Source organism: Oncorhynchus mykiss, chromosome 3 (genome assembly GCF_013265735.2).
Source record: "Oncorhynchus mykiss isolate Arlee chromosome 3, USDA_OmykA_1.1, whole genome shotgun sequence".
Classification (NCBI taxonomy): domain Eukaryota; kingdom Metazoa; phylum Chordata; class Actinopteri; order Salmoniformes; family Salmonidae; genus Oncorhynchus; species Oncorhynchus mykiss.
Genome location: NC_048567.1, coordinates 66,120,368 through 66,135,478, shown reverse-complemented (window position 1 = coordinate 66,135,478; position 15,111 = coordinate 66,120,368). Strand labels below are relative to the sequence as shown.

The 15,111-nt window shown below is 43.8% G+C and overlaps 1 protein-coding gene across 3 annotated transcripts in view; it reads right to left on the bottom strand.

Moving 5' to 3' along the window:
- The window catches only part of LOC110504495 (rho GTPase-activating protein 20), a 53,553-nt gene that overhangs the window by 25,941 nt on the left and 12,501 nt on the right, over positions 1-15,111 (bottom strand). Inside the window, exons 1-2 of one of the 3 annotated variants that reach the window (XM_036974982.1) lie at positions 10,299-10,672; positions 6,007-6,092 (exon numbers count right to left, since the gene is read on the bottom strand). In XM_036974982.1, the coding sequence (XP_036830877.1) occupies positions 6,007-6,092; positions 10,299-10,397 (185 nt within the window). In that variant the 5' untranslated portion in view covers positions 10,398-10,672. Of the gene's footprint in view, positions 1-6,006; positions 6,093-10,298; positions 10,673-15,111 lie in introns of those variants that run through there. The other 2 variants (XM_036974983.1, XM_036974984.1) reach the window with 2 other exon arrangements.

Below are 15,111 nucleotides of genomic sequence, written 5' to 3'. Positions count from 1 at the left end.
GTGAGGTTGGGTGAGGTTCTTACCCCTGGACCCCTAAAAATTCTGAAATATAACCCTAACTAACACCATAACAGAAGACCACTTAGAACAAGCTTCAACGACTCTCAGGGTGATTATAAAACCATATCACACCATCCTTCTCTAACCGCTTTTCTTAATACATAATATGTCAAGGAAGTGCCTAAGTCATAGAGTCCACACACACACAGAACAGATTCACATAATATCTCTCTCTCCTTCTATACAGACACCAAACTTCCATATTCAACCCACATCCCTTCCCCTGAATGGTTTATTGGCATCTGAGCTCCTGTTCCATTGAAGCTGATGGATGATTGGCTAACAACACCATTGTGTGTAATATAATGTTGATAAATTGGACAAAGAGGTAATTTGCATACACACCACATACACGGCCATTTTTGTTGGGGAACAGTCCTGTGGAGCGAGATGTTGACTTTTCAGAAAAGGGTTGTTTATTCTCGGGGGGCTCCTGTGGGGTAAGGCCTCTAAGCCCAACCCTGTGAGACAACAGCACAACACAGCATACTAATGTCCCAGCATACCTTTAGGGAGAGAATTGTGAATATTGATGAGCCTGCCATCACTATATTAGACCTAGTAGCCAATCAGAATGCCACCCTCTTATCCCGATTATGGTCACATTGGCTTTCCTTGATGTACCCCGTACCTAGACTCTCTCTCTCTCTCTCTCTACCTATATCTCTATCTCTCCCTCTCTTGCTCTCTCTGACACACACAAACAAGGAGGTGGGGTGTGTCAAGGTTACCGGGGGCTGCAGCCAGGAGATGAGGTCACCCTGGTCCAGATGTGTGTGTTGTAACCCCCCCCCGCCCCCCCCCCCCCCCCCCCCCCCGTGTGGATGAGAACATCTGTAAGAAGAGACCCCCCATAGGACAGCAGCTGTCCCTCAGATGCCACACACACACACACACAAACCCTACCTCATCTCCACACTACGTATGTTCTCTAAGCCCTGTGACCCTCCTGCTCTGTATCCCCCAGACAGACACATTACACATCCTTATAGGATCTTAATAATGGCTCAACCCCGCCTATTTCTACAATTGTTCTTCTTAAAATCTGATTTTAAACCTAACCTAGTAATCGTATGCCTAACCCTAACCTTAAATGAAGACCATAAAGCAAATTTTTGTTTTCATACATTTTTATGACAGAGACAATTTTGACTTTGTGGTTGTGGTAACTAGTGACAACACAGCACAACCCAGCATGCATTTAGGGAGAGAATGGTGAATATTGATGAGCCAGTCAACACTATTTCAGGCTGACTAGCCAATCAGAACGCCTAACGAATAACACCACCCTCTTATCCTGATCATGGTCACACTGGCTTTCCTTGATGTACTCTCTATCTCTCTCTCTCTCTCCCTCCCTCCCTCCCTCTCGCTCTCCCTCTCTCACTCTCTCTGACACATACACACACACACAAGGAGGTGGGGAGTGTCAAGGTTACCGGGGGCTGCAGCCAGGAGATGAGGTCACCCTGGTCCAGATGTGTGTGTTGTAAACCCCCCCCCAGTGTGGACGAGAACATCTGTAAGAAGAGACCCCCTAGAGGACAGCAGCTGGATAAACAGCTGTCCCTCAGATGCCACACACACACAAACCCTACCTCATCTCCACACTACGTATGTTCTCTAAGCCCTGTGACCCTCCTGCTCTGTATCCCCCAGACAGACACATTACACATCCTTATAGGACACTGTCCTTTTGCTTTGCTCTGGTTGAATTCTGTTAGTGTTTTCTCCAACAATGAATGGCCAACAGCTCTCCTGAGAATTTGAGCAAATTTATTGTCGAGGCTAATTTATCATCAATTTGTCTGCACCTGTCTAGACCTAAATAGTGCACTTGACTTCTCAGAGGTGCACAAAAGGTTTAGCAGTTTATGATGACAATCCGAGGGAAAAGTAAATAAATTGTGGTTTAATAAGACCCCTTGGTTAGAAACAGGAGGGGAAAACTTTATGTAAATCTCATTGGCTTACTGTATGTAACTTTTGAACTTTGACCGGGTTTGTCAAACAGTGTGTTTGGACCTAGCGGTGTGTGTGTGTTTTGCGTGTTTATCGTGTGTGTGTGAGTGTGTGTGTGTGTGTGTGTGTGTGTGTGTGTGAAAAGGGTTAGCATTAGCTTTAGTTCTCCTCCAGACAAACACTGTCCAGACCAACACCACTGACACTCTGTGAAGTGCTGTGATTAACGGTGCAGTGTGTGTGTATACATGCATGTGTGTTTGTGTTAGCCATCTTGTCAACCATGGTGAGAGACCTAAGCCAAAGTGCACACTGCACCAATACACTGCTGCCAATATACCATGGTTACGTCTTGAATGAAGATGTCACAACTGACAATTGGATTTATAATCCAAACTTTAGCTGACCAAGAGAACTACACTCACTTTATCTCTTTTCCCATCCACCCAAGCTTTCTCAAATATACACACTCACACACCCACCCCTGCACACCTCTTCTATTCACAATCTGTTCCCTTATCTAACATGAGTCATCCAGTGTATCCAGTGAGATGGAGTGGACCCCTGTAGTAGGGGAGATGGAGTGGACCCCTGAAGTATGGGAGATGGAGTGGACCCCTGAAGTATGGGAGATGGAGTGGACCCCTGTAGTAGGGGAGATGGAGTGGACCCCTGTAGTAGGGGAGATGGAGTGGACCCCTGAAGTATGGGAGATGGAGTGGACCCCTGAAGTATGGGAGATGGAGTGGACCCCTGTAGTAGGGGAGATGGAGTGGACCCCTGTAGTAGGGGAGATGGAGTGGACCCCTGAAGTATGGAAGATGGAGTGGACCCCTGTAGTATGGGAGATGGAGTGGACCCCTGAAGTATGGGAGATGGAGTGGACCCCTGTAGCTGGCGAGATGCAGTGGACCCCTGAATCAGACGAGATGGAGTGGACCCCTGAAGTATGGGAGATGGAGTGGACCCCTGAAGTATGGGAGATGGAGTGGACCCCTGAAGTATGGGAGATGGAGTGGACCCCTGTAGTAGGGGAGATGGAGTGGACCCCTGAAGTATGGGAGATGGAGTGGACCCCTGTAGTAGGGGAGATGGAGTGGACCCCTGTAGTAGCGGAGATGGAGTGGACCCCTGTAGTAGGGGAGATGGAGTGGACCCCTGAAGTATGGGAGATGGAGTGGACCCCTGTAGTAGGGGAGATGGAGTGGACCCCTGAAGTATGGGAGATGGAGTGGACCCCTGTAGTAGGGGAGATGGAGTGGACCCCTGTAGTAGGGGAGATGGAGTGGACCCCTGAAGTATGGGAGATGGAGTGGACCCCTGTAGTAGGGGAGATGGAGTGGACCCCTGTAGTAGGGGAGATGGAGTGGACCCCTGTAGTAGGGGAGATGGAGTGGACCCCTGTAGCAGGGGAGATGGAGTGGACCCCTGAAGTATGGGAGATGGAGTGGACCAATGTAGCAGGGGAGATGGAGTGGACCAATGTAGCAGGGGAGATGGAGTGGACCCCTGTAGCTGGCGAGATGCAGTGGACCCCTGTATCAGACGAGATGGAGTGGACCCCTGAAGTATGGGAGATGGAGTGGACCCCTGAAGTATGGGAGATGGAGTGGACCCCTGTAGTAGGGGAGATGGAGTGGACCCCTGAAGTATGGGAGATGGAGTGGACCCCTGAAGTATGGGAGATGGAGTGGACCCCTGTAGCAGGGGAGATGGAGTGGACCCCTGAAGTATGGGAGATGGAGTGGACCAATGTAGCAGGGGAAATGGAGTGGACCAATGTAGCAGGGGAGATGGAGTGGACCAATGTAGCGGGGGAGATGGAGTTGACCCCTGTAGCAGGAGAGATGGGGGTCTTATAACAATACCACCAGTGTGTTCTTTCCAAAAACTCACTTCATGGTTCTTGGAAAGCAATGCCAACACACTTTGTCTTTCATAAATAGGGTAGAAGGAGTGCTGTAGGGTGGTATGGTTGTTGAGAGTGATGTTTTAACGTAGGGAAGGACAAGAAGCCATGTTCTGTACCTACATAAGTTCTAGTGTGGACAATGACCATGGTCAATGTACCGTATATACAGTAACTGTCATATAACGCCAGTGGTAGAAGGTAGTAGAGAGGGCTCCAGGCTATTAGAAATAATAAGAGAAGTGAAGCTCTGTGTTATAAAACTCTCCATAACAGGAAATCTCCTGCATGACACATGATGCCTGGTGGCCATGGAAAACAGGGTCTTGAATATTGTTAAAACTATGTGTAGTTTCTAGTATCCCCCTCCTCCCATATCTATTTCACTGCTGCAGGCCGGGGTGCTCTGTGGAAGTGTGTCCTGTATTATATTGTTCCTCAGTGGGGACTGACTTTAGCCCTGGAGTCGTAAAGCTGGAGCAGGATGAGGAGACTTTTAGATGAGGTGACGGGGGGGGGGGTGACATACGGGCCTAAGCGAAAGGAAAGAGCGAAAGGACACACAGCAACTCTGGGCACACACACACTTGCTAACACACACTCATTCACACTCATTCACACACACACACACTCACTCTATGGCAGACACACAGTACCTCCATCCAAGAGGGCAATGACCCATTAAAGCGTCAAAAATGTTCAGCTCAACACTCCTTAGTGGTCCAGTTTCACACTTAATATGCTCCAACTCAGCCTAAAATCACTGGGTAAGCAGTCAGCACTAGAACACACATAAACATGTCAAACAACAGCAGAACAAGGTTTCTCTAGCTTGTCTAACACTGGACAAATGTGTTTGTTTGACGTGTAAACATTTTCCTAGCAGTGCTGTAATAATTCAAGTCTCCTGGGGAACTACTGTAAATGATTTGTGGGGTGTTCAGCGTGACACATGCTGTTCTCTATTGATAAATCAAATTTATGAACACAGAGACTCACACGTGCGCACACACACTTCAATCTAAAGATATTAAAAACAAGTGAGCACACACACCTCAATCTAAAGATATTAAAAACATGTGAGCACACACACCTCAATCTAAAGATATTAAAAACATGTGAGCACACACACCTCAATCTAAAGACATTAAAAACATGTGAGCACACACACCTCAATCTAAAGACATTAAAAACATGTGAGCACACACACCTCAATCTAAAGACATTAAAAACATGTGAGCACACACACCTCAATCTAAAGACATTAAAAACATGTGAGCACACACACCTCAATCTAAAGACATTAAAAACACGTGAGCACACACACCTCAATCTAAAGACATTAAAAACATGTGAGCACACACACCTCAATCTAAAGACATTAAAAACATGTGAGCACACACACCTCAATCTAAAGACATTAAAAACATGTGAGCACACACACCTCAATCTAAAGACATTAAAAACATGCGAGCACACACACCTCAATCTAAAGACATTAAAAACACGTGAGCACACACACCTCAATCTAAAGACATTAAAAACATGTGAGCACACACACCTCAATCTAAAGACATTAAAAACACGTGAGCACACACATCTCAATCTAAAGACATTAAAAACATGTGAGCACACACACCTCAATCTAAAGACATTAAAAACACGTGAGCACACACACCTCAATCTAAAGATATTAAAAAACCTTTTGATGGCTGTACTTTAGAATCCCCTTGTCAGAACTAACAATGATGGATAGTGAAAAAGAGGCAATTCTCCCTCTGCATTGGCCTGCAGGGAATGTGCTTTCTCATAAGTCAGGCCAGTGCTGAAAGATGGAAATGATATCACTATGCCCTAGAAAGAGAATAAATCCCCTAGAGTGGATACCAGACCTACTTTCCCTTTCTAAGTCAAAAGTTGAGAGCAAACAATATAGCTGAATCTGGAACAGTGGTTTTGTTCCTGACCATTTGGTCTGACTCCAGACCCTATGTATGGGCACAGTCTATAGAGACTACATGTAGTGATAGGTAGCAGTTACTTGAATAGAGGTATCTGACAAGCTGTTACTGTACCTGGACATGCTTCGTGATTTGGTAAGAGCTTTGCTGATGACCAGGGAGGGGGCGGACTGTCGTCGGTGGGCCAGGGTCTTCATCTGCTACGGAGAGAAAAGAGGGAGGGAGAGAATACTGTGTTCACTCCAGAATAGGCTAGAGTTCACATAGTTAGTGAGTCCAGAATAGGCTATATTTCACATAGTTAGTGAGTCATTATTCATATAGTCCACTGTAAGTTCTGCCCTGTAAGTTCTGCCCTGCCTTGAGCAAGGCAGTTAACCCACTGTTCCCTGGGCGCCGAAGACATGGATGACGATTAAGGCAGCCCCCCGCACCTCTCTGATTCAGAGGGGTTGGGTTAAATGCAGAAGACACATTTCAGTTGAAGGCATTCAGTTGTACAACTGACTAGGTATCCCCCTTGCCCTAATTTACTGTAGTCATACTTACAGAGGTCATACCGGAACACACCCTGCTAGTCATAAACTACATCTCTGTCTAGCGGGGGATAAGGAGGGGTGGGGAAAGAAAGAAAGAAAGAAAATAAAGAAAGAAAGAAAGAAAGAAAGAAAGAAAGAAAGAAAGAAAGAAAGAAAGAAAGAAAGAAAGAAAGAAAGAAGTAGGATTGTGGTTTGTTGCACAATGTTTGTCATCTCTCTCTGTACTGTTGATGTTTCTAGATAAATCATCATCTCTCTCACAAAATCAGGAATTGAGTAGGCCACCACAGAAATGTATGTGAAAAAAAACTTGTGAATTGTGAAGCAGTCTCTGCCAGTGTCTTGGGTAACATACAGTACACTACAAAAGTATGTGGACACCTTCCCATTGAACATCTCATTCCAAAATCATGGGCATTAATTTGGAGTTGGCCCCCCATTTGTTGCTAAAACAGCCTCCACTCTTCTGGGAAGGCTTTTCGCTAGATGTTGGAACATTGCTGCGGGGACTTGCTTCCATTTAGCCACAGGAGCATTAGTGAGGTCGAGCAATGACGTTGGGTGATTAGGCCTGGCTCTCTGTCGGTGTTCGAATTCATCCCAAACATGTTCAATGGGGTTGAGGTCAGGGTTCTGTGCAGGCCAGACAAGTTCTTCCACGCCGATCTTGACAAACCATTTCTATGTACCTCGCTTTTTGCACTGGGCATTGTCATGCTGAAACAAGAAAGGGCCTTCCCCAAACTTTTGACACAAAGTTGGAAGCACAGAATCGTCTAGAATGTAGTTGAATGCTGTAGAGTTAAAATTTCCCTTCACTGGAACTAAGGGGACCCAGATCATTATTCCTTCTCCACAAAAAGGTACAATTGGCACTACATATTCGGGGAAGGTAGCGTTCTCCTGGCATCCGCCAAACCCAGATTCGTCCATTGGACTGCCAGATGGTGATGCATGATTCATCACTCCAGAGAACGTTTTTCCACTGATCCAGGGTACAATGGCGGTGAGCTTTACATCACTCCAGCTGACACTTGGCATTGCGCATGGTGATCTTAGACTAGATCTTAGCTCCCGACGAACAGTTCTTGTGCTGACGTTGCTTCCAGAGGCAGTTTGGAACTCGGTAGTGAGTGTTGCAACCAAGGACAGACAATTTTTACTCCTTCCTAATATTGAGTTGCACCCACTTTTGCCCTGAGAACAGCCTCAGTTCGTTGGAGCATGGACTCTCCAAGGAATCGAAAGCATTCCACAGGGACGCTGGCCCATGTTGACTCCAAGGCTTCCCACAGTTGTTTCAAGTTGGCTAGATGTCCTTTAGGTGGTGGACCATTCCTGATACACACGGGAAACTGTTGAGTGTGAAAAACCCAGTAGCGTTGCAGTTCTTGACAGAAACCTATGTGCCTGGCACCTAATACCATATCCCGTTCAAAGGCACTTAAATATTTTGTCTTGTTCATTCACCCTGTGAATGGCACACATACACAATCCATGTCTCAATTGTCTCAAGGCTTAAACATCTTTCTTTAAACTGTCTCCTCACCTTCATTGAAGTGGATTTAACAAGTGATATAAATAAGGCATCATAGCTTTCATCTTGATTCACCTGGTCAGTATTGTCATGGAAAAAGGTGTTCTTCATGTTTTGTACAATAAGGTTGGCTTAACAACCTCTTTTCAACGTGCCCTTGAAGTCCGCAAATTCTCTGTTTTACCCTATGATTTCTCACCACATCATTTCACATCGTAAACCTAATCACTATAAAACAACGTTTAACTCTCAAAGTAGCTTGGTCAGGCTGGCAACCATATTATAACATTGCACAACATGTTACATGATGCTACATGAAGAGCTGCAGCTTAGCGGTTAGTTTTACAATTCTTAGACGATGCCATTGCAATGCAGTGGCTAAGCTCAATGAATCGATATCAATAAAGCCGTCAGCATTCGTGGATCATAATATTTGATTGATTCACCAAGTGAACTCAATCATGAGGACAAGCTGTATGGAACTTTCCAAAGGATCCTTTTTTCATTGGTTGCACGCATTAGAGGGCATTAGGGGTAAACTGAGAACTTCCCTCATAAAAATATTTGTTATCAGAGAACAGTTTGACTTGATTCTTCCTACTACAGATGTAGGATCTTAATTCGAGTCAGTTTGCTACAGCAGTAAAATAATCCTGCAGCAACAAGAAATGTGAATTATTATGTGGATTATAATTATTGCCGATTTTGTTGGGATTGACAAATTTTTTCCAAGTGGAAATGACCAACTTCCGAAGCCTTTTTAAACCTCAAATATACTACAAATTGAAAATGTCCTGTACTAGAGCAGGGTTCCCCAACTGGTGGCCCGAGTACCAAATGTGGTAATTTATGTTCCAGCCCCCGAACTAGAGATTGATATTTGTATATGACAGAAAATGCATATTGAGTGTGTCAATCATCCCACTGGGCACACACTGTTTGAATCAACATTGTTTCCAAGTAATTTCAATGAAATTATATTGAACCAACGGTGGAATAGACATTGAATTCACGTCTGTGCCCAGTGGGATGTGACTTTCAAAGACCACTTCCAATTAGCGCAACGACTTGCTTCTTTGCACTCCAGTAAACTGTTGTAAAGGCAAGCTTACCACTGACCTCGTACCTTCAAAGTGCAGTTACATATTCCAAACAGGAGTAGAATGGAGGCGCTGTTAACTATAACTTAATTTCATTGATTAATTGTTGTTGGCTCAGAATGTATTATCAGCAATAGTAAGGCAACGCGTTTATTGACATAGCATACTATACTACAAATGTGTTAGGATTGTAGGGAAATAAGTGTACATACAACGCCGCTGAGTAGCTGTGTTGAACATCGTGATATTTGCACTAAAACTGAAGCTATGTTGCAAGTCTAAAGCAATATCTATTTCATGAATTACGTGAATGATTTATGCAAATTAACATTAACAACTAAATGAGATTGTATGCTGAGTGGGGCGACGGATGGGTCAGACAGTAGGTAAATCCATTGACTCTGCTCCCAGTGCGCACGTACTGTAGCCGCTCAAGCACAGCGTGACTGTTGTCTGTCTGGTGACTTGTGATCTGAGAGCAGATTATCAGCATGTTGCATAGTTTATTTGCTTTCATAGTTCATTTGCTTCCATATGTTAAACATTATCAATATGTATCTCATCAAACTTTGAGTAGGAGACTCACTCGAATATATATATTTTTTAAATGGATGTGAAACATTCTGCCGAATATGCTATCTTAATATTTTTTATCTAGGTATATGCAGTAGGTGGCAATGCGTAATTTTACACATGCATTTCCACAAACTGAATAACATTTAGCCGAATCAATTTTAAATACGCCTGCATTAACTTTTTTTTTCTTAGAACGCATTAGTAACCATAATATAATTATCCAGCAGCTGTCTGATATTATGAAATACACAAAAAAGAAACACTAGTAAGTATGAAATAATATTAAAGGTTAAAGCGCAGGAATCCATCCCTCAAATCAAGTGGCACAAAGAGAAGCCCCAGACTGAACAAGCTGGAAATGTAGATGATAACATACCCTCAGCTTCAAATATGACCAGTAACGCTCAATAGCATCTGTGAATAATGCACACAACCTCAATTAGGCTGGAAGCCAAATTATCATATCAATTCCCATTTAGCCTATACTTTGCCAACAATACAACTGCATGGCATGCTACCTGGCGATAGACGATATAGAGCAAGTAGAAAACCCAATGACAAACCCAAAAGAAGACAAATACTATCCCCCCACTTCATAATGGCACAATAATACGTTATAATGCAAATTTTAAAAATCCACAATTCTCTAGTTACCTTTTTGCTGTCTGGTAGCGCGCAGAACTTGCTTTTCCCTGTCAAAGAGCCAGACCTATTCTGTCCGATAGTTCCCTGCTGGGGAGACATGGTTTCCATCAAGGCTACTACAGTAGATCGACACCGAGTCTGCTGCCTGCTGCCTCAGACCACAGCGCACGTATTCCTATTCCCATTGCATCCAAAATTATCCAGCGACAGGACCAAACGAAGAAGATAAACCGGTGGGAAATCCCCCATTCACGCCAATAGAATGCATAAAAAGGAAACAAAACGCGTTAAATAAACCTGGACTGAGTTCTTTACTGACAGCTCACAGAACGCACTGATAGACAATCCTCTCTCGTCCCTGTCAACATTCGGTTTGAAGCGCAGTAGTTGTCTCTGCTCAAACCCAGGGGTGCATTCATTTCATCGATTCAGTTGCAAAACGTTTTGCAACAGAAACAGTTTACTTCAAACGGAAAACGTTTTGAAACTAAACGAGAGTTTCAATTGGACAAATTCAGATACGTCCCTTTGGCTCTTTCGTTTGGTTCTTAAACGGTAAACGATTTCCATTGCAAGACGTAATGAATACACCCCATGTGTAAATGTGCCTCTACAGCCTGAGCTGAAGGAGGTCTTAGCGCCGCTGGGTTCCTAACCTGAAAAGTAGCACTAATTGAGGTGGAAACAGCTCTAGCTCAGGAATCACATGAAAACAATTTGCAGACCAGGTGAATGAACATACTCTGCATGGCAAAAATAACATGAATAATGTTTAAAAAATCCAACGCATGATTTTTCTCCATAGCCATGAAACAGTCCACCCCACTGTATGCACACCCAACAAATCCAACGCATGATTTTTCTCCATAGCCATGAAATATAGCATATTCGGCAGAATTCATTACGTCTTGCAATTGAAATCGTTTACCGTTTAAGAACCAAACGAAAAAGCCAAAGGGACGTATCTGAATTTGTCCAATAGAAACTCTCGTTTAGTTTCAAAACGTTTTCCGTTTGAAGTAAACTGTTTCTGTTGCAAAACGTTTTGCAACTGAATCAACGAAATGAATGCAACCCTGGGTTTGAGCCGAGACAACTACTGCGCTTCAAACCGAATGTTGACAGGGACGAGAGAGGATTGTCTATCATTCTGAATGTGTGAATATACACTACTGTTCAAATGTTTTGGGTCACTTAGAAATGTTAGTGTTTTTTAAAAGAAAAACACATTTTTTATCCATTAAAATAACATCAAATTTATCAGAAATACAGTGTAGACATTGTTAATGTTGTAAATGACTATTGTAGCCCTCTTCACCCACCTCCTTACTATCAAGTTGATGGTACAGAATTGGGTCATAACTTTGACACACACACACACACACACACACACACACACACACACACACACACACACACACACACACACACACACACACACACACACACACACACACACAAACACACACAAACACACACACACACACTTCTCAGAGAGGGGAGAAAGGAAAGGAAAGGAAAGGAGAGGAGCGGTGAGGTTGGCCTTGCTGGTAGACTGGAGGTGACTAAAGGTTTAGAGGTGGTGGTTGAGGGTTTGGGCAGAGAGGAGACGCTGGGGTCCGACAGACAGACAGCATCCACTTTGGGAATGGGAATCCTCCACTCTGGGAAGCTCTTACTTCCTGTACACCGGGAAGAAAATAAAAGGCGGAAATTTCAACATTACTCTGCCACAGTCACTACGCCTCTCTTGGTCTCATTAGGTTTCTCAAAACATTAGTCATGGGAGATTTGGAAGAGAGAGTTGTAGAGACAGACAGAGAGTGAAATTGAGAATTGAAAGACAGGGTTTGTGATTGAAGTGGCCATAGAGGTGGCAGAGATACACAAAGAGACAACTATGGGTTACCATGGGTTAGCCTCTTATAGACAGACATATACAGTGCCTTGCGAAAGTATTCGGACCCTTTGAACTTTGCGACCTTTTGCCACATTTCAGGCTTCAAACATAAAGATAGAAAACTGTATTTTTTGTGAAGAATCAACAACAAGTGGGACACAATCATGAAGTGGAACGACATTTATTGGATATTTCAAACTTTTTTAACAAATCAAAAACTGAAAGATTGGGCGTGCAAAATTATTCAGCCCCTTTACTTTCAGTGCAGCAAACTCTCTCCAGAAGTTCAGTGAGGATCTCTGAATGATCCAATGTTGACCTAAATGACTAATGATGATAAATATAATCCACCTGTGTGTAATCAAGTCTCCGTATAAATGCACCTGCACTGTGATAGTCTCAGAGGTCCGTCAAAAGCGCATAGAGCATCATGAAGAACAAAGAACACAACAGGCAGGTCCGAGATACTGTTGTGAAGAAGTTTAAAGCCGGATTTGGATACAAAAGATTTCCCAAGCTTTAAACATCCCAAGGAGCACTGTGCAAGCGATAATATTGAAATGGAAGGAATATCAGACCTCTGCAAATCTACCAAGACCTGGCCGTCCCTCTAAACTTTCAGCTCATACAAGGAGAAGACTGATCAGAGATGCAGCCAAGAGGCCCATGATCACTCTGGATGAACTGCAGAGATCTACAGCTGAGGTGGGAGACTCTGTCCATAGGACAACAATCAGTCGTATATTGCACAAATCTGGCCTTTATGGAAGAGTGGCAAGAAGAAAGCCATTTCTTAAAGATATAAATTAAAAGTGTCGTTTAAAGTTTGCCACAAGCCACCTGGGAGACACACCAAACATGTGGAAGAAGATGCTCTGGTCAGATGAAACCAAAATTGAACTTTTTGGCAACAATGCAAAACGTTATGTTTGGCGTAAAAGCAACACAGCTCATCACCCTGAACACACCATCCCCACTGTCAAATATGGTGGTGGCAGCATCATGGTTTGGGCCTGCTTTTCTTCAGCAGGGACAGGGAAGATGGTTAAAATTGATGGGAAGATGGATGGAGCCAAATACAGGACCATTCTGGAAGAAAACCTGATGGAGTCTGCAAAAGACCGAGACTGGGACGGAGATTTGTCTTCCAACAAGACAATGATCCAAAACATAAAGCAAAATCTACAATGGAATGGTTCAAAAATAAACATATCCAGGTGTTAGAATGGCCAAATGGTCAAAGTCCAGACCTGAATCCAATCGAGAATCTGTGGAAAGAACTGAAAACTGCTGTTCACAAATGCTCTCCATCCAACCTCACTGAGCTCGAGCTGTTTTGCAAGGAGGAATGGGAAAAAATTCAGTCTCTCGATGTGCAAAACTGATAGAGACATACCCCAAGCGACTTACAGCTGTAATCACAGCAAAAGGTGGCGCTACAAAGTATTAACTTAAGGGGGCTGAATAATTTTGCACACCCAATTTTTCAGTTTTTGATTTGTTAAAAAAGTTTGAAATATCCAATAAATGTCGTTCCACTTCATGATTGTGTCCCACTTGTTGTTGATTCTTCACAAAAAAATACAGTTTTATATCTTTATGTTTGAAGCCTGAAATGTGGCAAAAGGTCGCAAAGTTCAAGGGGGCCGAATACTTTCGCAAGGCACTGTATATCTATAGAGAGACCTACAGAGAGACGGACAGATAGAGGGACACCGGCAGGCAGTCTAACCGACAGTATTAGACAGAGGGATAGAGGGACAGACAGTAAGAATCCCAGGGACAGTCAGACGGTCTTAGCCTGTCTGCCTTTCACATCTGCTCTCCTGTGGACACACACACACGCCCCTCCCCCAGCTAATCTGATTAACTAAACTACCCAGAGAGCTGACTACCCTAATAGCTGACTTGTTAGTAGAGAGCATCGATGTATGTGTGTGTGTGTACATGAGTGACCAGAGAGGACCGGTTTAAGTTGTGCCCTAGGGGTGGAATGGTTTTGGTTTCACAGAGGGCTCAAACTGGTGTTAGAGAGGAGATGGATGAGCTGAACAAGGGGATATGTTCTTAAGACCCAGGACCCATTGTGCATGTGATGATTTAGTTGACTAAATGTGAGCCAGAGGGTCCTATGTTTACTGTAAGAGAGTAGCCTTTGAGCCACAGAGTGGAATTAACCAATTCATGAGGTAATGGAATAATTGGTTTTTGGGACATTTTTAGGCTTGAGCAGGTTAGGAAGTAAATGGGTTGGGATGCACTGGAAAGTTCAGGAAATGACCTCTAAATTGCTATTGCTACATAAAACAAAGCTGTAGCCCTACATATCTGTCCTGGCATGTCACTGACAGCAGAGCAACTGCAAAGGTTTTCATCCAGCCAGTTATGCATGACCACACTTGCTCTCTGTCAGGACAGTCCAGCAAGTAGCCAACAAAGGCAGGCTAATGTTGACCGTTTAAAAGAAGGAGGATAGTGGAGGAAAGTGTTTATGTGTGGCAGGCTGGTTTATCACTGGCAATGGCTTTGTTAGTCAGCGCCAATGTTTACACTGTGAGAGCCGCGCTGTGTATGTGTGTGTTTGAGCTGCTATCAGCGCCAGGGACCTCTTATCGTCCTCTCAGGGGTTAAGGGTCAAGGGTCAAGCCCTGCATTCCAGAAGGGGTCAGAATCATTAGATGAAGGTCACCACTGACTTCATCCAGAGGACAGATGGTGGAAGGTTTGGTGAGGTGGTCATTAGGATGAGTGGTTGGCTGAATGCATCCATCATTTTTGGTAAACTTACGCCAGGGTTAGTTAACTAACAAACTTTATTCTAACTGAATGAGTGAAGACCATGACTAGTTAATTAGTTGAATCAGTTGTGTTATAGCTGGGCTGGAACAAAAGCCTGCACATACCATGGATACAGTATATCTA